The sequence below is a fragment of the Rhipicephalus sanguineus genome, chromosome 9, assembly GCF_013339695.2.
Source record: "Rhipicephalus sanguineus isolate Rsan-2018 chromosome 9, BIME_Rsan_1.4, whole genome shotgun sequence".
Classification (NCBI taxonomy): Eukaryota; Metazoa; Arthropoda; class Arachnida; order Ixodida; family Ixodidae; genus Rhipicephalus; species Rhipicephalus sanguineus.
Window position 1 is genome coordinate 60146601 of NC_051184.2, and position 23205 is coordinate 60169805.

Sequence of the window (23205 nt, forward strand, 5' to 3'; positions counted from 1 at the left end):
TTCCGTGTATTTTTCCTGCGCGTCAACGGAAACGTATGTGCCGCATGATTTTGGCGAAGCCCGGCACTCACCACCGGATCGCTAAATATAAGCAAGGAAACATGTGGACGGCAAACACCAGTTAAGATCTTGCACAAAACCCCAAGTCTAGGGGTGTGCAAGTAGTGAATTTCAGAACAGAATCGAACAGTGTTGACACCGAATCGAATACGAATACAAATCAAATTCTATTCGAATGGTTTTCGAATAGTAAGGCAACAATGTTCAAAACAGGCCTAGACTGATAAGGTGACAATTTTCAAAACAGCCCAAGAGTTACACATTTTATTTGAAACAAATATTCTCAAGCTTTAACAAAGGAGCATTACGATTACTTGTAACCTATGAATAATACTGCAATTATTTATACTGAGCAGCAATTAGGGCCTTCGAAATATTTTGTAACTGAAGGTTAAAATATGACAGCGACTACAGTAGGCCTAATCAAGGCGGTACTTTGTCAGCAGCTTTTAAATAAAAGTGATACTTAAGTATTTTGAAATCTTCATGAGTTAACATGATCATGAATTTCATAGTGATGATAGTTGATTGCTGACACTGCTGCGTCAGCGACACTGGAGTTTAAAGCAAAACGCCTTCATCCAGTGATCAATATGGCGTAGATAGTGCCGGAAGTGCATGAGCGGCATGCATACGGGTAATTCGATGATGAAGACAAGAAAACAAGTACAATCCACAAAAGTATGGCTATTTTCGCGCAAGGAAATAACGATGGAAGGGGTCACGGGGAGTGCTAACATTCGACTGTTTATTCAAGGAATAGTGCAACGAAATATATATGCACAGACATGCGCAGCAAGCTAGGCACACATCGAGCGCATACCACCCTAATCACAAACTGTGTTCTATGAACTCGCTCTCTGCCTGCGAGTGAGACAATGAAGGATCACTGATGCATATGGAACCTCGTGCTTTTATACGGATTGCCTCCAACAATTCTCGAGTCGTGGTGTCTCCGCCTCTTAAGCAGGGACACCACGGCGTCATATATTTGGTTATATACAAAGCGTAATATATTTAGTTGCACTATTCCTTAAATAAACAGCCGAAAGCTTGCGCTCCCCTTGATCTCGTCCCCAAAGATTTCCTTGCGCAAAAACAGCCATATTTTTGTGGCTTGTACCTGAACAGGAACCGACCAGCCCAGCAACGTGTACTTGAAGACAAGAAAAGTACCCCTCGGTGTTCCCACGTCCCATTCCTTCGAGCATTTTTCGTCGTTGCTGATTATTCAAAAATAATTAGAAAAACAGCCGGTATTTCGAATATGCGCTATTCGATTCGAGTGCCGAATCGAATAGAACGCTATTCAATGCGTTATTCTAAATTTTCGAATATTCACACACCCCAAGCCAATTCAGACAAGACGATGCATGTCGCGAAGCCGAGAATGCCGCAAGGAGACCCATTTACGTTCAAATGCAAAACTGCAATGGAGCATACGGTCACGTGGTTGTGACGGTGAGGAAGGCTGCAGCAAGACTAGGAAATACAGAATGCTTTATGTGGGCCAGCTTGTGCACGGCAAAGGGAAAGGGGCGAGAACAAGCCGTCGGCGGTCGAGTAATCGGATCAACGGTAAGGCGTGTCGGCATTTAGGTATGTGGCATTGAAGATTCCAGGTTTCTCCTTGGTGACTGCGTTAGTTCCAGAACAACATCTACTGTTCACGTTGCGCGCTCCAACCTATTAGAACAATGCCGTCGCAGATTTCTCGACGTGACACTACAATGCCGTGACGGTTGTGGGTCGGTGTAGCGTTTACCAACTCATTAAGCTATCGCAATTGTATGGCAAGGTCATGCATGTGCATTAACTGCAACAAAGACTATTGATCATCTCTTGTGCTACTGTCTCCAACTTGAACAAGATCGCCGGACTATCCAGTGTGTCTCGAGGAGACTCGATGATCGGCCCTGTACTCCAGGAAAGATCTTGGGAGCCTGGTCTCACAGCGCCGTAACCAAGGAAGCCACACGAGCCCTCTTGCAGTACTTGAAGGCAACAGCATTGAGCGACCGCCTGTGAAATCCTGCAGTATGTGTGTGTGTGTTGTGAAATGTGACTTTCCTTCTCTTTCTCTTTTACTCCCTTATTCCACTCCCCATCTGTAGGGTAGCAAACTGAAAGTAGTCTAGTAAGCCTCCCTACCTTTCATATATTCCATCTCTCTCTCTGTCGTGAATGTTCGTCATTTTGGCATGGCGCGATCAAGGCAGTGGTCACACGTGCAACGGGACGGTTACATGAAAGAGCGCGTGGCATTGTCCTTCTCTGAAAAAGCATAGTCCTGGTGCTGCAAAAGAACACGATTTCGAAGAAAGAAACTTATACATGAATATAGGAAAAGCACAAAAACAAGTGGGAAAAACAAATTTCTATAAGTTCGCTAGCGCGCATAAAAATGCTCGAGGCGCACCACATGCAAGACTTTGGGGCGTGGCCGGCACCTGTGAGAGTTAGTCATGCCGTCGCGGACAACCTCGCAGTCTAGGGCGCCGAGACATTGGAGTGCCCTGTACGGTCCGAAGTATCGTCGAAGAAGCTTGTCGCTAAGTCCGCGTCGGCGTCCAGACCCAAAGACGGCCGCCGGCCTGGTATTCTAAGTGGTAACGACGCTAAGAGGTAACGATGCTTGTAACGACGCTAACTTCAAAAGGGTCTTTCTAGAGAAACACTTCCGACTTAAATTTAGCTTGCAAGATCGGCTCTGTGTCGCGTGCTAAACAGCTTCGCTGGCCATCCACGTTCACAGAGTGGAATCTATCTATCTATCTATCTATCTATCTATCTATCTATCTATCTATCTATCTATCTATCTATCTATCTATCTATCTATCTATCTATCTATCTATCTATCTATCTATCTATCTATCTATCTATCTATCGTTGCAGTAAGATGTTAGGAGTTGCTTAGTATGATATTTTCCCCTTTCAAAATGCTGAGCAGCCAATCAAGCACGCCTTTCCTTATTGTTCCTGCATTTGCCTCTTCCGTTAGCTCACTTCGTGTAACGAGGGTCGATTCTTTTGCTCTTCTCAGGGTGATTGACGAATGCGACCACTGTTATTCCAACGGTAGAATAGCGCAAATACGAAGACGAGAGAAGATGGGAGACGAACAAGCGCATGTTCGTCGCCCATCTTCTCTCGTCTTCGTATTTGCGCTATTCTACCGTAAGAATGAACCAACTCCCCCAACAAGTCACCTTACTGTTATTCCAAGTAGTGTTCAGGCACGTACGGCAAAGTTTCGTTTTCACTTCACCGCCACATGGTGCCGCCCCTCAGCTCAACTTGCACATCATTGGCGGCGAGTAAAAACAGCGCGTTTGAAGAAATTGGCAACACTTCATGCGAGTAACATGAACATCGACAGGACAGCTTTAAGCGAAAACGATTAACACAATAAGCTGCACGGGCGCCCGTCCAGTTGGTCCTTCTTAAATTTGTGCCGCGCGTTTCTTGTGTTTCACGAACTCCTTCAAACCAAGATGCACCGGGAATGACATGTGTCACACGTGTGCACTTACGTGAAGCAGGCTAAGCAGATGAGTAAGCCTGAACGAGGGAAACATATGCGCAGGTGAAAAAGAAGAAAACACGACTGCACAGACAGAAATCAAAGTTTTATGGAGCAGTGCTGCAAGAACGGATGCAGTACATGTACAAGATATTAAAGCTGACAAGAATCATGACCAGACACTGTCATGTGATTACTTGATTCTTTCCTGTGCGCACAATAGGGCACGCAGTTTATTAAAATCAAAAAACCTAAAATCCTCTAAAAGCAACGAAGTACACTGATAAATAGAATGGGGAATCAAAATAGGCTACCACTTTTTGAATGTCAAAAATGGGCGATGAATGAAATAGTGCACTCTCCACTGTGAAGATGAACGCGGGATGCCGATAAGAAGTTCTTGTGTGACACGAATGGCGTACCAGTGGTACACACCACGACGGCCCGACGAAGGCGCGCTATGAAGACGGGTCGTCTCCGGACGGCTGGTCATCATCGCACAACGCGGCGCACCACGACGCTAGTAAGTCTTGCGATTCCAAACCTAACCTCGCTACCTCGTCGAACGCCCTCGAGAAGAAGTCTGCAGGGTCGGGCTCCAAAGGTTGGCGTTGGCCGCCTTCTACGGGATCTTCTGCTGCCGGCATCGCATGGTCCTTCCAGTCCTCTTTGTCTACGCCACAGATGCCCGGGTCGGCTACCGGTTCACACTGGCCGAAGAAGTCTTCCGTATATTTCAGGCGGCGGCGAGGGAATACTGATGCAATAGGACTCGCAGGAGTCGTCTTTTGCTGCTTTCGCGATGTCTTGGTGGGTGTGTGACCACGAGCCGATCTTTTCACTTGGCTGGATCCCTGTTTAGTGCCGGAAGGGCCAGCTTCAAGCCAATCTTGCTCCGATATCCAGCTAGGCCGCTTGGAGTGGGCCGTCCTTGGTGACTGCAACGTACCTTCGGTCTTAGGTTTATTACCGTCGCTGCTTGGTTTGGCGGACGACTTGAACCTAAGAAAAAAAAAAGCAAGAACAATGTGACAGCAATGTTTGCGGGATTCCTGAAACATTTACTGGCACTAACGCTGTCGTTATTTGTATTTAGACATCTTGGCCGATGTGTACAATGACCGCACCTCTTCGTGGAGCTGTGCTTCTGTTGAGTACCCGAAGCACCCGCCTCAAGCCAATCTCGCTCAGATATCGAGCTGGGCCACTTGCGAATGGATCTTTTGGATGCCAGCAACTTCCCCGGCGACTTAGGTTTGTCACCATCGCTGCCCCGTTTTGGAGACGGTGCTGACCTAAAGAAAGAAATGGCAGCAATGTTCGTGGGATCATTGAAACTGTTACCAGCGCTACCGCTGTCGTTCTCAATTTCGCCATCTTGGTCGATGTGCACAGTGATCGTACCTCTTGGTGGGGCTGTGCCTCTGTTGAGTACCCGAAGCACTGGCCTCAGGCCAATTTTGCACCGATATCGAACTTGTGCCTGTCCTGCTACCCAGCTTGCAGCGTGTGCCCTCGGATGGAGGCGACTTGCCCGGCGACTTCGATTTTGCACCATCGCCACTCCGTTTGGGGGACGGATTTTGCCTGAAGGAAATACACATAACAAATGACAGCAATGTTTTCGGGGTCCTTTGGAACGGTTACCAGCGTTAGCGCTCGTGCACATCTGCGACAAGCACAGGTATCGCGAACAGGTTTTTTCTTTATTTGTTAATACTGTCAACCCTCAAGTTATTCACAAGTGGCCGCTTTGGTCGTAAAGCGACCGCTTTGACTCAGTCGTTAGCTCCTCGATTTTTCAGTCGTGGCGACGGGTGGTGACGGGTGTAGATCGCACGCATGTGTGAGCAGCAATCACCTTGAGTGGCTTTTTTGGTGGCCAGCCGCAATGGGTCACGCCACCGGTTCTAGTCGCAGGTGTGAATGAGCCTTCAGTGCGATCAATCTCTATTTCTTCGTTAGGGCCAATCTGCTTCCGCCACCATACCTACGTCTTCCTTACCTCTTCACGGGACTGCGCCACTCTCTAGTGCCCCAAGGATCGTCCTGAATCCAATCGGCCTCAGGCCAATCTTGCTCGGATATCCGGCTCGGCGACACGGAATCGCCCTGGGATAGCGGCGACGTCCGTTGCAGACTGGGGCTATCACCATCGCCGCCTGCTTCGGTGGACGGCTTGTGCCTAAGGAAACAATTATATATAAAGGAATGACAAAAATACGCTGTTCAGCTCAGGGGAAGGCCGCTTGCAACAATGTTCTTACGCGGACATTCTTTTGAAAGAACTTCTGAGAGCGGCGCTAATGCTTTTTTAGGCCACACGCAGCGCGCTGTCACAGCTGTATGCGAAAACACTGAGAGGAGGGCACCATTACTTGTTGAGGACTCCTGTGTCGTACCAAAGAAAAATAAATACTATTCCGTGTTGACACTTCATGATTGGTCAGTTCTGCTTGTCAGTGTACTAAGCGAGTGATCCCTGTACTACGGCACTACGAGCGCTTTTCTTTGGCCATTTCAAAATACGTCAGGACCCCGACATGGGCGCCGCCGAAAGCGGAACGACAAGGAGCAAAAGGAATATTATGCCGTGTTCCAAGCTTGTCGTCCCGTCCCAAACGTTTCCTTTACTTTTGTTGTAGTGGCACGCGTTCGAGGCAGAACTAGTTTATTCGAACTTCATATGAACGCACTATTTCTACCATTTCGTATCGTATTTCGAGTTTCATATGGTAAGCAACTGCGGTAAACGTAAAAGAAAGGAGGCACTGTTACTTTCCTATTAGATAATTCGCTTCTAAGTTCGCATGCGGCTCGCCAAACAAGTCGAAGGCAGTAGAACTAACGGCACCGCTACTTTATTTCTTTGAAGACTTCGCCACCATAGAACATGGAATGTAAGTTACGCAGTTATTTGTCTCCTCGAATCTCACGTTCCGTTTCGTAAAGGTGGCTTTTGTATGCATTGTATGCATTGTATGCGTCTTACAGTTGCAATCATGTACGGGCACAATCGTTGGAGTAGATGGCTCTCCATACGGCCAGGAATTTGTGACAAACAATCGACTGACGCACTATTGTTTGTCACGAACACAAATGCACAACACGCTTGTGCATCCCTTGCTTTAACCATCGGCGTGCGCAGGGTTCCCCATTCAAGGAACAAAGTTTACCAACTGACTACAAAAAGCTGGCAGATTGGAATGCTGTGTATACTCTTTTACATTTACATAAATTTCTGTGGTATGTGTAACATGGAGACTCACACTGCATTTCAACCGAAGTATTCTTGTTCCTGTAATTTGTATTGAGGATATCATTCGAGACGGGATATACAACAGGTCTAGTGGACAGCCATGACCCTGGTAGGCATGGCTTCTTACCACCGCTAATTTTGCGAGGGAAACAATATAAAAAATGGCTGTAAACTCTTTACACGGCGCTGTAAAATCCGCATGCGCAGCTGTGACCTTGAAGGATTAACACTGTCTTTTATTGCTGAAAGTACGGAAGGGACCAGCAGCAAAGTGAGAAGGCCAGTGTTTATCGAACTGTGTGGCTAGCCCGAAGAGGCGCAAAATACAACGCAACATAAGTTATGAGGGCTTCATTCAGAAGTTAGGTTCGGCCAAGTAGCACTGGTGGCTTTATTCTATGAAGGGGAGGTTACTGGGCGAGCTGGTGATTCATTGCTAAATGAATTAAACAAGAGACGAGAAGGCGACAACTTGAGCACTTGCTGAGAAATGAAAACCTGTCGAAAAACTCGTTTTAAATGTTATAGAAAAAACTTAACTAACTAAAGGAACACGTATTACGAACCTGGCATCTTGCAGGTTAGGAACGTGTTTATAGTGCACATTCCGATATTCTATTTTTGCCCCGCGCAGCGCTACTGTAGGCTTGGCTACATATTTATAACCCGTTTTGGCATTAAAAGATACTTCGAGTGCAAGCGCCGTATTATATTTAAACCGATGTCGCACCTTCACGTCGGATAGTACAGGTCTGCGACCCTTACGTCAGTGAAAAGCTAAATTGAAACATGGACGCAACTTCAGTCCATTTCGATGATCTGTGAGGCGCTGGTGCTCTCGCCTTCTGTTTTCCTGCTTTTTTTAACGACTTACTTTGCAATAGCTTTGTTACATCGGGAACTGCGGCAGCGCTGTCGTTGACCTTCGAGTGTGTAGTTTTCTGTCCATAATCTGACATACATACTCAATGACAAATTGCCGCAGTACGCGAACAAAGCAGAAGACTGTGCAGAAAGGAAGGAAGGACTCGAAAAATAACGAATTAGATAAGCATCGCGTGTCCCATGAGAAGAAATAAAAATTTCTAGTTTTATCATGAGGCACAATGCTTATGTTTAGCATTCTCGTAACTCAATGGAGCTGCACAAGTAACCGATCTTTGCAAGAAGAAGCGAGTGTCGAACGCAAAGAAAAGAAATACAGGAAAATGAATAGCCGCCTTCTCGTTATCAGACATTGTCACCTACTCAGAACTTTTTCAGTGCGCCTATCTTCGATGTAAACGTAAGAAGGCGCTGAAGAGAGAGAATATCCGCTAGTCAAGTCGGTGAATAAATGTCGCACATAAAATAACATCAGCAACCACGTGTTAGCGGGAAAGCGCCGTGACTATTGCTTGCACGAAGGTGTCGCGTTAAGGCCGCGTTTACTTTCAATGACCTCGTTTAATCTACTACGGCATTTTTTCCTGGTTACGTGTCGTGTTCTATCAATAAAAGGTCGCATAAATCGGCCTGGTGTGCGCACCGTGTATAGAGACTGCTACTCATATTTTGTACCACTCCACAACGACAGGCTACGCCAATTTAGAGGTCAAATGAAGGGTGAATGGTACACCCCGCAAGACAACAGTTATAAAACACGAGTCGCGAAACTTGAGCACGGGTAAATGTGAAACACTTACTCGTCCATAGGGACGCAGTAAAGCCTTCGACGCAGAGGTTCTCGCTGAAAACGTTGAGCAGGGCCGACACAAACTGGGCTACCTCAGCAGACAGGGGTTCCGCCGTGTCCGGTCGGTCCGGCATCGCTGCTCGCTTGATTCGAATGTCGAAAAACTGTCGCGTATTCGCGTCAGCCCTGAGCAGCCGCCCATAGGGAAATGATCGGCGGCGACGGCGTTTCAAATCAGTCTAGTCTAATCTAAACGCAGCTCTCCGCTTCGATTCTGCGCACAACCCTGCTTGAAGCAGTCGATTGAATGCTACAGATTATGATTAGGCAGCGCATGCGCGCTTAGTGACCGTTGCACCCGCCGTGATAGACGGTGACGATGACGTAGCGCGCTTGTAACTCGACGTCATGGGTTCGATCCTGGCCGCCGTGTCCGTATTTTCAATGGTGGGCGAAATGATGGAAGGTTCGCCTACTTAACGACTGATTCATGATGAAGAACCGCCGCTGGTTTGTATTGCCCCGGAGTTCCGCACACGTGCATAATAAAAGTGTCGTTCTGAAGCATAAAGAATGAAAAGAAGACTGGTCGCAGACCCAAAGTGTTGCGTTCGAGTCGCAATCAGCTAAGCTGCGTTTCTTAGGACCCCCATGTCGCTCTTCGATATACTGTGACGAATGAGCCTTATTTTATGTAAGATTTGCTCGCCAATGAATCCACGATAATACATATTCCGCATCATCTGGAAGCTTCGTATCCTTATACGCACGGACAAAAATTTTGATGTAAGCATGAAGGTGTGTCATAGTGTTGACGCGCAGCCTCTTATCAGCTAAAGTTAGAGCGCATGATATCAAGACGTGGCGCCGCGTGTGTGCATTTATCCTGCTCCGCGTGTTTCCAATCATCATAATCATCAGCCTGTCTACGCCCACTGCAGGGCAAAGGCCTCTCCCATGTTCCGCCGATCAACCCGGTCCTGTGCTTTCTGCTGCCACGTTATACCGACAAACTTCTTAATCTCATCTACCCACCTAGTTTCCTGCCGCCCCCTCACGCGTTTGCCATCTCTTGGAATCCAGTCAGTTACCCTTAATGACCACCGGTTATCCAATCGTAGCTTCCTACAATAATTACAAGAAGGATCTGTGGCGCTTCGGTCGTTCCGCCACCATGTGAATGATGGGTAGCGCATTGATTTGCCTATAGTTGCATACAACATTAGAAGTCCACAGCATTCCCTTCTCAAAGGCGGATGCGCACAGGTCCGCGTCAGTGGGCGCGCACTACAGGCTGACATGAGTCTAACAGCCGTTGATCCTTCCTACGGAGAACATTCCATAGTGCATGAGCGGGACTATTTCTTTAGTCCCAGAGGCGATCGTCTGCAGAGCTTCGGTCGTCTGGGTGGGGCTATAAGACTATATTAAATGCGAAGCATTTCTTAGCGAACCTTTGGCACTTTGAGCGTTTCTATCTACGTATCTATCTATTTATCTATCTATCTATCTATCTATCTATCTATCTATCTATCTATCTATCTATCTATCTATCTATCTATCTATCTATCTATCTATCTATCTATCTAGCCGCCTACGTCTGGGTGCTCTCATGATCGCCTTCTTAACGTGGTGTAGACCAAAATTGGCATGGGAGGGTAAGAGGATTTGACAAATATATGACTGTAGGGTCATGAGGTGAATAACGTGAAAATCCTGTCGCGTACGTTGTCAAACCCTTTCCTCCAGACACATGTGGCTCATACCCGTTTACCACGGGCCGTGGTGTACGGGTATGCGCCGCAGGTGATTGACAGTTTTATCTACACAGGAACGGCGATAACAGACATTGGTAACTTATATGCGAGAGCATTAAGAAAAACCGACATCGGCAGAGTTGACCCGACGAGTGTAAAGAATGAAAATTAGGATCCCAGCAGGAATCGAACCTAAGAATTCTGCGTGGCAATCAGGTATTCTACCAAAGAGCCACGCCAGGTCTTTAAACTGGTTTGGAAAAACAGCCTGTGCAGGTATAATGTCGGTGAAATGTCAGGTGTGTTTGTGGTGCCGGCTATTTAATTTTGCAAGAATGCAATAAACACTACATGATACTCCTACGATGCAGGCGTCATATCAGATTAACGTCTGTGGTTCCAGTGTTGGCTCCGCTTTCATAGCAGTCTAATAAACAATACATTTGTATTCCTATGGTTTCGCAAGCTATATTGAAGAATTGGGCGACCCCGGAGGAGTACAACAACGATAGTTACTTATGATATTCACATCATCGCACCGTAAAGTGCACTTAGTCCGCCAGAACGACGCAGTGTCATCTTCATTTCTAACGAGGCTGGGCGATGGCCGTATGCAGACCGAGGATGATGCCACACGGACTGACAGCCGCTTTTTAGACTAGGCTACGTAGGCCACATACGCCCAGGTAGTCTAGGAATAGGACAAGCGCCATTCACTGATGTTGGTCTACGTAGCACTATCCAGGACTACCAGCCTCGACGGCCTATACCTCGCCAACGCGAGCGGTGACTTCAGGTTCCGACATGTCGCCGGCTCTATCGACAGACAATTTGTCGACGAAATGACCGAGGCATCCACGATTTCCAACAGCTGTACTATACCTCATACTTCACTACACATGGACCCCTCGTCACCGCAATCACGACCGAATCCAGTAACAAGTCATGCCCACCTGCTGGTGCTCGCTGACCACGGTGATGATGACCTTGTTCAAGAACTGTCAAGAACTTCTTCCACACATGCACACGGGTTCGTGAAACGTGCGTGCGTTCTCTATCATAAGGGACAAGTATACGCACTATATATCAGCTTACCGCTTCTGGTGTTTGTAATACACACGTTGCCGTTGGCAGAGTTACCCAACTGTAAACAACAGGTTATATAACACATGTGCGGCTCTTCAGCATCTTTATGTGTCCGTATAAAATTTATACAAATCTCTTGCGTCATTCTGTAACGTTTCGCCCAGTAAAAAATTACGCCGCATGCTTCCGCCGCATGCTTCGCATAACATCGACTCCCATGGAGCGTGGGATCTGCCGAATTTTATTCGTGATTGCGCCTTGAAACGCACTTGTGGATTTGTTTAATGTTGTATTTTGGCTTTCGTTTCGCACAAAAAACAGTTGGTTGTGAACCTCACCAAGTGATTTGAATTGGTCAAATCAGAAGGGGTGCTTTTCTGGACATTGTCAAATTCCGTTATTGGTCAACTCTTATAGTCCTGGAGGGTTGCTGCGGCTTTTCCGATTGGCTTAAAAAGCCGCCATTGCAAAAATTTTGACTAGGGCTGAATTTGACAGTGCCCAGAATTGCACACGGGTGGCGAAGTGGGATTGCTGAATTTTGATGAATTTCGTCCTCCGACGAAGCGGCTGCGGGCCACACGGAACCGAAAGAATGAAGCTTAGGCAAATCCATGCACTAGCCCGTCAATCCCACGCTGACTGAAGCGCCATGCGTTGCAGCTCGACATAGACACTAGTGCCACGTTTCCCTCTAGTGTAGTATTATGAAACACCATGCTCCCAATAAACAACACGAGGTGCGTCCACTTGGGATTCCTTTACCATGCGAATATACCCAGGTATGGAAGTGTGCTTGTATTTTGCTGCACTGAAGTACAACCGCCGTGGCGGGAATGTGCCAGCTGAACAACGCAAAGCCACCGTTTTAAAATAACCTACTGCCGGCCGCCACAATATCTGGGCAGCTGTTTGTGAAAAAAGTCAGTTTCACCGCAAGGGTGAATCAATGAATGAGATAGCAAGAAATTGTAGTGTTGCACGAAGTGAGGCTGGCAGCTAGCGTTTTTGCATCCGATCTCGCGTAACTACAAAATGCTGGTGTAAGAGAATACGGCCGCTCCAGGGAGAGATGCTCCGCGCAAAGTCACTTCGCGTTGAGAGCGCAGCACATAGACGGGTATACGAGCCGCCCGCTGTGATGGCTTTCGACATACGCGCGCGCCAGCGATCGCCACCGCGCCTTTAGATTCAAAGTTCAAAGTTGCTCCTCGCGCGACGCGACACTCCCCCCCCCCCCCCCCGTCTTCGCGTCTTTTAAGGCTCGTTAAAGACGGGCGGGGCATTTCCTGTCTGCTTCGACGGCAGGCCTTCCGAGCGGGGTGATGTTATCGCATGCACCCTCCGAGCGATGGGCCGTCTTGTTTGAACTCTGCTTCGGCCGCGTTCGTCGCCCCCGCTCGCGCGCTTTTAAGCGCGGTAGATCATACAATGCACGGGGGCATCTTATCAATTTGGACTTCATACCGGAAGGACATGACGGCGACGGCAACCGTGACGGCAGAAACCCGTCGAGACCGTCTATATTATTGCTATCGCAATAAACATTGCAACTTCGATAAAATGCGTGAATGCTTTTATTGACAACTAACGTGCCTCGTTAATAATGTTCCGAAATAAAAGAAGCATAACGTGCTCATTACATAAACAGGGAGAGAGCTATGGTAAGACTGCACATTCGGAAAGTAAAATGCTAAAAGAGGATATGCGTATACGGTCTTGAGATGGCAACAAAAATGTTTGCACTGTCTTTTTCCGGCTGTAGTCGGAAGTTGTAAAATCAGACCAACTGCGTTTACACGCGGTAAGTATATAGCTAGGTGGTTTGCCCGCGTTTCCACCTAAATAGCAGGCGCTGCAACGGAAAGCAACTCTTTTTCTTCTTCATTGGGGACAGTTGTGATACAATGGCGTCACGCTCGCAGATTTCCGCGCGGTGCTTCTTGATGTGGTGGACCAGGTTAGCTCGCCTCTTGTACGCAGCCGCACAGAGATGACATTCAAAGGGCCTTTCGTTGGTGTGCGTCGTCTTGTGCCTCTTCATGTTTTTCTTCATGGCAAATTTTTCTCCGCACACGTCCGCACTGATATGGCCTCTCGCCAGTGTGTGTGTGACTGCGTTCCTTTAACTCAGAAGGAGTCCTGTACAACGCACCACATTCGCGACATAGATGTCTTCTTCCGGCCTCGTGGTGCTCGACGTGTTTACGGAAGTTTGCCGTGCTGGCGAAAGTGAAGTCGCAAGTAGGACACGAGAGAGCTGGGTCGTCGACCAGGGTTCCTTGTTCCAGCTGGCGGCTCGAGGATTCCCCGCTGACTCCAGGAATGCTGCGAGATAAGAATATAGCGAGCGCATTTACTAAAAATGTATCCAGTTCCACTCAACGTGAAAGCTATACGAAGTGCGCAGCAGTGATTCGCTTGCCGTTCGGCGACGCTAGCGTTCAAGGCGAGCGCGCGCTGGCGTTCCAAACGTGGAGCCTGCTCGGCGTCCATGGCGGGCAATAAACCTTCATTTGTGATGCAGTGGCGCCCCCTTCCTCACCCTCACATCATTCCTCCTCATCCTCACTTTCCTTTCCCACCTCATCCCTATGATACACTACACATGGCTGTGCTACGCTTTACCCTCTCCACTTCTCATGTCGTTCCTCCTCACCTTCACTCCCCTTTCTTAACCTTTGCTATACAATACTATACATGGCTACACTATACGTGGTTTTGCCTACGTGACGCCAAGCGACAACATGAGACGACTGCCTGAGCGCAAAGTGTTCCGCACTCAAAACATCGGGTGAAATACCGTTGATCCCAGATGTCGCGTTTAGTTGCAGAACATTGGTAGTGGCGCCATCTGTGCAGCAAACATTTTTTTAGGGGAACGAGCAACGAGTGATATTCCTGTTTTCCTTTTAAACACTTCCGGTTGAGCACCAGCTTCCGGTTTTACATATATTCGGAACATATGCTTTAGAAAACAAAACTAGTACGACGTCGATGGTTTTTGTTCTGGTAAAGTTACATAGAAGCATATGATATCGGAACATGTGTATTAAATAGCATGGGCAATTGCAGTTAACTGAAAGAACAGACGGCCTTCTTGTGAACAGCTGTATCGTTGCGGCAGCTTGCGTAGCAGATCTCAACCACGCGCTTCTATCTCACCACGCAAAATTACAATGCTTAGAGTGAATAAAGAAAGACAGGTTATAAATTATTATGAATTTATAAAAATTCACAATTCAAATTCAAATTCATAAATCCATAATTCAGAGTCCAATTAACAGAGTCCTGTGCTTGATGTAGCCACGTGATTCCCGCAGACTTCTTAGTCTCTCTGCCCACCTAACTTTCCGCCTCCCCCTCGGGCGCTTGCCTTCTCTTGGAGTCAAGTCAGTTATTCCTACGGCTTACTTTAATTACACCAAAAGCAAAGCTTTCCTGCCAGCGCTCACCTCCCGTTGTAGTCGAAACTTGCTGATGCTTGCTCTTCCAAAGCCTTTCTTGTTGTGTGCTTCGTGGCATCACTACTAACGGCGCTGTTGACTGTACGTGGGCTGCGACTGTGGCTGGGTGGAAAAAAAAAGAAAGCGTGGTGGTGCAAACGTTAAAGATTCATTATTAAATGCGAAGCATTTCTTAGCGAACCTCTGGCACTTTGAGCGTTTCTATCTACGTATCTATCTATCTATCTATCTATCTATCTATCTATCTATCTATCTATCTATCTATCTATCTATCTATCTATCTAGCCGCCTACGTCTGGGTGCTCTCATGATCGCCTTCTTAAGTTGGTGTAGACCAAAATTTGCATGAGAGGGTAAGGGGATTTGACGAATATGATTGCCGGGTCATGACATGAATAACGTTAAAATCCTGTCGCGTACGTCGTCAAACCCTTTCCACTAGACACGTGTGGCACATACTCGTTTACCACGGGCCGCGGTGTACGGGTATGCGCCACAGGTGATTGACAGTCTATATCTACCCAGGAACGGCGAGAACAGACATTGGTAACTTAAATGCTAGAGCGTTAAGGAAAACCAACATCGGCAGCGTTGACTCAGCGAATGGAAATAATAAAAATTAGGATCCCAGCAGGAATCGAACCCAAGCATTCTGCGTGGCAATCAGGTATTCTACCACTGAGCCACGCGAGGTCTATAAACTGGCTTGGAAAAACAGCCTACGCAGGCGTACTATCGGTGCAACGTCAATTGTGGTTGTGGTGCTGGCTATCTAATTTTACAAGACAGCAATAAACACTACATGATACTCCTACGATGTGTACTCCTACGATACAGGCGTCATATCAGATGAACGTCTGTAGTTCCAGTGTTGGCTCCTCTTTTATAGCAGTCTAATAAACATTACATTTGTATTCCTATGATTCAGGAAGCTATATTGGAGCATTGATCGACCCCGGAGGAATACATGAACGAATGTTACATATGATATCCACATCACAGCACCGTAAAGTGCACTTCGTCCACCAGAACGACGCAGTGTCCTCTTCATTTTGTACGAGGCTGGGCGATGGCCTCATGCTGACCGAGGATGATGCCAGATTAATTGACAGCCGCTTTGTAGACTAGTCTACGTAGGTCACATACGCCCAGGTAGTCTACGAATACGACAAACACCATCCACTGAAGTTGGTCTACGTAGCATTATCCAGGCCTACCAGCCTCGACGGCCTATACCTCACCAACACGAAGGGTGGCTTCAGGTTCGGACATGTCGCTGGCTCTGTGGGCAGATAATTTGTCGACGAAATGACCGAGGCATCCAAGAATTCCAGCAGCTCTACTATACCACATACTTCACTACACATGGACCCCTCGTCACCACGATCACGACCGTATCCTATAACAAGTCATGACCAGCCGTTGGTGCTCACTGATCATGGTGATGATGCCCTTGTTCAAGAACTGTCAAGAACTTCATGCACACATGCACACGGGTTCGTGAAACGTGCGTGCGTTTTCTGGACACATATAAGCACTACATATCAGCTTACCGCTTCTGGTTTTGGTAATACCCACGTTGCCATTGGCTGCGTTACCCAACCGTAAACAACTGGTTATATAACACGTATGCGGCTCTTCAACATATATATGTGTGCGTGTAAAATATATACAAATCTTTAGCATCATTTTTTAAGGTGTCGCTCAGTAAAAAAAGTTACGCCACAGTCAACTACCCGCCACATGCTTCGCATAACATCAAGTCCCACGGTACGTGGGATCTGCCGAATTTTTTTCAGCAACATCGTTTGCCCTCGTTCAAGATATGTAAGCATTGATGCTCACTGAGTACGGAACGTTCAGCCCAAAGCGGCTTTAATGAAATATCGATGTAGTGCTCACCGATAAAAAAAATCTGAGAATATTTAGGGCTTTTAAACCGTCCGCGAAATTTTGGTATACATCGGCATCTGAACTCCGCTGCAATCAACCAGGCGATAAAAGGAAAAGACCACCCTATTACTTACCATTCGCGGAACTTGCTGAAGCAGGAAAAAAAATAAATGGAATAAAATAGACCAAAAACTCCGCATTATTGGACGCGATAACCAACGACGTTGCTGCTTTCGCGGTCGTTATTTTACGTCAGGCTGGAACGACCACTTCATAATCGAGACGTGGATATTTTGCGAAAACCCCAGAAATTAGGTTGTTATTACTCAAAAACCAGTGACGTAGAATTGCGAGACTTTTAAAACGCCTCGAGTGACAATCATGTCAGGAATAATAATTGCAAGCCATCTGACGTACACAAGCGCACCACTTCTCCACCGATGGTGTTGTCAGGCTCTTGGTTTTTCACGCTACACTTAAAGGGACACTAAAGGCAAATATTAAGTCGACGTTGATTGTTGAAATAGCGGTCCAGAAACCTCGTAGTGCTACTTTTATGCCAAGGAAGTGCTTATTTTGAAATAAAATCACGTTTTAGTGGTCCGCATCGCGTTAGCGCACTTCAAATCATCCGCCTGAAATCCGACTTTCATACGTCACTGCTGCCGTGCCCAACGTTGCCCGCCTTTACTGCGCAGCCGCCGACACTAGCAGCAGCAGAGCGAAAGTAGCGGGACCCAAAGCAGCAACAACGGCTATCGAAGCCATCGAAGCTTGCCGCAGTCGCTGCAATGGATGTGGACGGAGAACTTGACAACGAGATTTTGGCTCGCGACGCTGGGCTGTACGCCGCAGCAGTACGCGATCCCGAAACTACCACTGAGACGCGACCGTGTGAGCGAAGCAGGGCGCCGGGCGAAGCGAAGTTTGGCGAAAACGGAACATTTGAACCACGCGCGCCGTTCCCCATGGCAACGCCACAAGGTTTTTTTTTAGGGGCGAAGCTCCTTATAGCATCACCTGGTCGGTCGTCGCTCCATCCGGCGTTCCCCCGCCGTCGCGTCTCCCGTATCATTCAATAGATGGCGCTGCCCCATAGAGATGCATGGAAACTGCAGTTGGGTGACGATATACTAGATGGCGCTGTCCCATAGAGATGTGCGCAATATGGCGGTTGGGTGAATGCACGCTAGATGGCGTTATAGGTGCCGCTGCTCTCAGATTGGCTGCTGCGCCCGTTATCTCTCATCCTCCTTGATCGTCGCCGTACGTGGAGGAGTGCGCTTGCCGGATCATGCTGCTTGGCGGACCATGGACGACGAGGAGCGCCGGGTACGGAAGGCCGCTGCGTCTCGTGCTCGTCGGCAGGATCCCGAGGTGCGAGCTCGAGAGGCTGCCGCCAAGCGAGCGCAGCAGTAATCAAAGCGGCGTATCGCTTTGATTACTGCTGGGCGAAACCACTGAACATTTCACGGTGTAACCATGATAGATCTACGGGCTCGTCGTCGTTGGCGTAGGGCTTCCATCGCTTCGGGCTCTTCTCGCAGCCGCCGTTGCCTTTCCCGTTCCCTAGTATGACAGCTGCGCAATAGTCGTGCCAAGCCAGAAGGAAGAGCGCAGCTTGGTGGCATTCTTTCTTTCTCATTAGTTTTTCTTTCTTTCTCTTCGTTTCATGTATCTCTACCTTGTATCTGTTTCTTTCTGTTTCTTTCTTGATCTTTCTATTTTTTCTATCTCTTTATATCTCTGTTTCGTTCTCTCTTTCTGTGTTTCTATTTCTTTCTATATCTTTTTGTCTTTCTATCTTTTTAAGTCTTTATTCCCATTACTTCTCTTTCTTTCTATAGCTTTCTCTCTCTCTTAGTGAACCAGGGGTCAGTAGTGGGATTTGCCCAATTTCTGTGGTCCATACCCCTGATGATAGCCATTCCTTGGGCTAATTGTTGCCTTTATTTTTAGTGGACCAGTGGTGAGTAACGGGATTAACCCAATGTCTGTGGCACATACCTGCTGATGATGATGATAATGTCCTGGTAGGCCGCACAGTGGCACATACCCGTTAAGATGATGACAGTTTTCTGCGATTGTCTGACAAGCAACGACTTGCTAGACAGCATCTCTGTTTAAAAAAATGACTGAAGTATTGACAATGACTTGGTCCTGATCGCCAACGCTAATGTAGTCATTGCATTGTAGCCTTTTACACAAGCAGTCACTTCACATGTGTGGCTGCTGGTGTAAGATATGACTAAACCTTCTCAGATCTACGGCACGATAACGATAAAACGTGGCCAAATATTTGTATTTGTGACATGGAACGCGACTCTGTAATTTCTATATAAGCATCGATTTCTCGCTGTCAGAACGGTGTCGAGGAAGGAAGCTTGCATTCGCACCAACGTTGAAGCGGCGTAACGCGCTTTTTTTTCTGTATTTGTCTCTTTTCGACGGGAAAAACATTGCGGGCTTAAACGTGTCGCGTAAGGCAGTAATGAAGCTTTCAATGTGCTAGCTCCTGTGCCTAAAAGACACGTATTTTAGAGGCGAAGCACCTTAGGGCCGAGCCTACCCCCCGCGCCTAGCGTAGCTCTGGTTTACACGGAGTCCGCTAGGGGCGCTGCGGTACCCAAGGGCTATATGCGCGCGCGTTTCCGGTGCGCGCTCTCTTCCTTTCTTCAGCCATGGATGAAAACGGTCGCTTCTGACATAGATGAAAAGGCGAGAGTGGCGGCTCAACTTCAAGCGGAGTCGAGGGCTCGCAAAGCTGCTACAGCACGGCGACGCAGGCAACAAGTGGACCCCGAGGTGAAGGTTTCTCACGCTTAGACGGCACGACTGCGCAGTAAATGGACAAGGAGATCGTTGATGTCCTCGGCTTAGTGAATATATGCGATATCGAGCAGATTTCTGTGGTGCCCGGCCGAGCGCCGCAGTTGATCGTCGAGTCGATAATGCGCAGGCGCGCGAAACAAATAAAAGACACGCGCCGCATCCTGCCCGTGGCTTATAGGGACCGGCCACGTCAACACCATATATGCCTTATGACATCAATAAAACAACACTGTATATACTGTACACACGTGTTTGCCACGCATTTGCATGCTCGAGTGGGCAATGTAAGGGGGATTCACGGTGCTTCGCCCACTCATCATCATTCACTTCGTGGTTATGCTTGAATTTTTTAGGGGCGCTTTGGGCACAAAGGAGGACAGTGCTTCGATATCTTAAAAGTGAACCTATGAAAACAATTCAAACTTAGTAGACGAGAGCAACAATGGCGTTCAACTGCCCCCGGCTAGCGAGCTGCCTCGCGCACCGTACTCGCACGAGGCAGCTCGCTAGACGGTGCACCCGTCGGCTTGGGACATGGTGAACGCAGCTCGTTGCCGCTGAATTGCACTAAGGCACGACTCAATGTTTAAAGGAAGCATGTCGAAGCGAAGCGCGAAGAAAACAGGACACAATAAAGAACACACGGAACAGGCGTTAACTGGGAACTACAGTTTAATGAAAAAAATCCGCATCTTATCGTTGGCAACGACAACACAGTCCTGACATCATGTGAACGTCCTCAAAAAAGCAAGAAAAACAAACATAATGAAAACAGAATTAAACAATCTGTGTCCACCTGCGTAAAACCAGAAAACATGGGTTATCTACAGAACTACGAACGGAAGTTATCTCACATGTCTTTTTGAAGGTAAGCGTACTCCGCTTCTATTAGATATATCGAAGGGTGGCTAACACACGTGATGTCAGATCTGTGTTGTCGTTGCGAACTATAAGATGCGGATTTTTTTCATTTGACTGTAGTTCCCAGTAAGCGCCTGTCCCGTGTGTTCTCTACTGTGTCCTGTTTTCCTCGCACTTCGCTTCGACATGACTCTATGCCAACTCGCCCAGTACTCTACGTTACTTCAGTTTAAAAGAAGGGCGACTGACATTCTTTCTGAAATTGGCCAACTTGTCGCGTCAATGTAAAAAGTTCACGTGCCAGTCTGATAAAAGTTATGAAGTCACAAGAATTTCCTTGCCTGTGACGCGTTTGTCATTTATCTTTGGCACCCATGACTACACCAGTTGTCCACTTGGTGCAATGCCTCTTTCGGGAATGGCTTTATGAGTATTTCGGAGGAGCTATTATTTACGAATACTGATCCACACTCGTCATATTTGTAAACACCGGCTGTAATACTGCACTTTAAGGACAGCTCTAGAGATACCTAATAAGGTTTCAGGTTATTTCTCGTTTACCTTTGTACACGCTATGCAATTTACCCGTAGCTGTACACATCTCAATAATTGCATTGTATTTGCCCGGCCATGAAAAGGAATCGGAAATGTGTTCAATGCGGAGCCACAAAGTGGCGGCCAATTCACTCGTGTTTCGGCGCGAAGTAAGAACTAAGTATGTTCTTCCCAGCGTTCCAGGTATTCGTTACACGTAACCTAACCTAAAGAAGGTTTAGAAATGCAGTAAGGCTCACCAGGAGAGGTCCAGCGGAACGGACGTGGCATACTCGGAATAAGCGAGGCTTGTGCTCGGTGCTATTCTGCTGCCGTAAAACACAGAAAAAGCGTTGCTGTCGTATATTGCTTGCGCCATGTTTGTAGCTACGACTACGCACGACTGCAGTCCACTCCCTGCCTCGCGGCGCTCCGAACTACTGATCATGCGCATTCAGTGCCAATGAAGAAAGGGTGCGATCAGAGTGCATGAGTCTATTGTAATCGTAGAGTATCTGGCAAAAAAGATTATCGATAGCAAGGTGCGCCACTACGTGTGCAATAAAACGCTAAGGAATACTGTTCACGAATGTAGGAATACTAAAGACTTGTTTTTCGATCTTTGCTCCCTGGGATACAGATTGTCGGTTACATTTGAATGTCACGTAAATGTGCCAGGTGTGCGGAAAACGCGACGCTACTTTATGTTGAGGGTACTCATTACAGCGAGGCTCACTGCGGACTCCGCGCCGTACAGTTTCCTGTAGATACACTAGAGGAAACTCTGACGCTAGTGTCTATGGGAGCTGCAACGCATGGCACTTCAGCCAGCATGGGAATTATGGGTAGTACACGGATTTGTCTAAACTTCGTTCTTTCGGCTCCGTTTGGCTCCGCGTCGCCTGCGTAAGCTTTGTCGCAAGACGAAGTTCAGCAAAAGTCAGCAGTTCCACTTCACCACTTTATCTTGTTAGGCTCACAGGTTCAAATCTGGTCACGAAGTTCACAAGGGTCGACCCTTTTATCCGAAAGGAACGCCAAAACACAGCAATAAACAAAGACAGAAGTGCGTTCGAAGCCGTAAGCAGGAAGATTAGGCAAATCCGTGTACTACCCATCATACCCATGGTGGCTGAACGATCGCAGCGCCGGAGTTCCCTCTAGGTAATTGTAGGAAACTCTATGCCCCGCGCCGACCAGGGGGAAAAGAGGGGCCTTGTGAGAGGTGAAAGAGAAGAGTGTCGTGTGATCAACTGGGGAAAGGAGGTGCCACTGAAGGGGGCACGAGAGCTACAACCGCGATGGAACGCTACCAGCGCGGCGTGCAACGCTGGCGACGCTGCTTGCGTTCCAGCGCAGCCGGGATACAGAGAGGGAGAGAGAGAGATGAGAGAAACTTTATTAGAACATCAGTCAGTGCACTTGAGAAATTCTACCTCCCCCGTAGCCCTTAGCCGTCGGCCGGAATCCCTTGCTGTGTCTCAAGGGATTTCGGCCGATGGCTAGGGGCTACGGTGAAGGTGGACTTTCTCCTCAAGTGCACTGACTGATGTTCTAATAAATTTTCTCTCATCTCTCGCTCTCTATCTCTGTATCACGGCTGCGCTGGAACGCAAGCAGCGTCGCCAGCGTTGCACGCCGCGCTGGTAGCGTTCCATCGCGGCTGTAGCTCTCGTGCCCCCTTCAGTGACACCTCCTTTGTTGAAAAATTCCGGAAGGCGGAGGGGGGGGGAGCGGTGAGATGAGCTCTTTCCTGGCTACCCCAGCGGGGGCCCATATGTCATGAACTGGGCAAGAATACGCCGTTTCATCATAACTTCATTTTCAATGTTGCTCCTATATCGTGTTTTCGAGGAAAACGACAGCATAGGAAACGAGATGAAGAGGTACAACAGCAAAACAAAAATTCGGGTGATGCTTAGCAATTTCCAAGAATATGGAGGAGTAACCTTTTGTGTAACTTTCCGCCGGGGTTCTGCTGATAATGAGGAGCTGCGAAAAATCGGCGGCATCTGCTAGCTCCTCGTCTCTACCGTTTTTCTCTCTCTGCACTGGTCATACGTACGGGCGTGCTTTCCAGGCCTTCCCGATTTTATACACGGTGGTACGTCATGCGATTGGGGCGCTGCTCGGTTGGGTTTTGCTTTTGCCTTTAGTTTGAATATTTAAAGTTATTTCTTTAATGTGCTGTGCATTTCTAGGATCAGGCTCGTGACCGGAGCATCCCGCGGGTAGAGAATCGTTGCTTTAACATGGTC

General features: G+C 47.7%; 2 protein-coding genes across 2 annotated transcripts; both read right to left on the reverse strand.

Moving 5' to 3' along the window:
• Positions 1-3902: 3902 nt before the first annotated feature.
• Positions 3903-8796, reverse strand: LOC119405217 (uncharacterized). The gene is made up of 4 exons (XM_037672028.2): positions 8528-8796; positions 5589-5768; positions 4711-4878; positions 3903-4585 (listed from the first exon to the last, which is right to left on the reverse strand). The coding sequence occupies exons 1-4, from the start codon at positions 8533-8535 to the stop codon at positions 4042-4044; spliced, it is 900 nt and encodes a 299-aa protein (XP_037527956.1). The 5' UTR covers positions 8536-8796; the 3' UTR covers positions 3903-4041.
• Positions 8797-12916: 4120 nt separating this feature from the next.
• On the reverse strand, positions 12917-21410 carry LOC119405218 (zinc finger protein 700-like). The gene is made up of 3 exons (XM_037672030.2): positions 21208-21410; positions 14816-14929; positions 12917-13688 (listed from the first exon to the last, which is right to left on the reverse strand). The coding sequence occupies exons 1-3, from the start codon at positions 21399-21401 to the stop codon at positions 13361-13363; spliced, it is 636 nt and encodes a 211-aa protein (XP_037527958.1). The 5' UTR covers positions 21402-21410; the 3' UTR covers positions 12917-13360.
• Positions 21411-23205: the final 1795 nt, after the last annotated feature.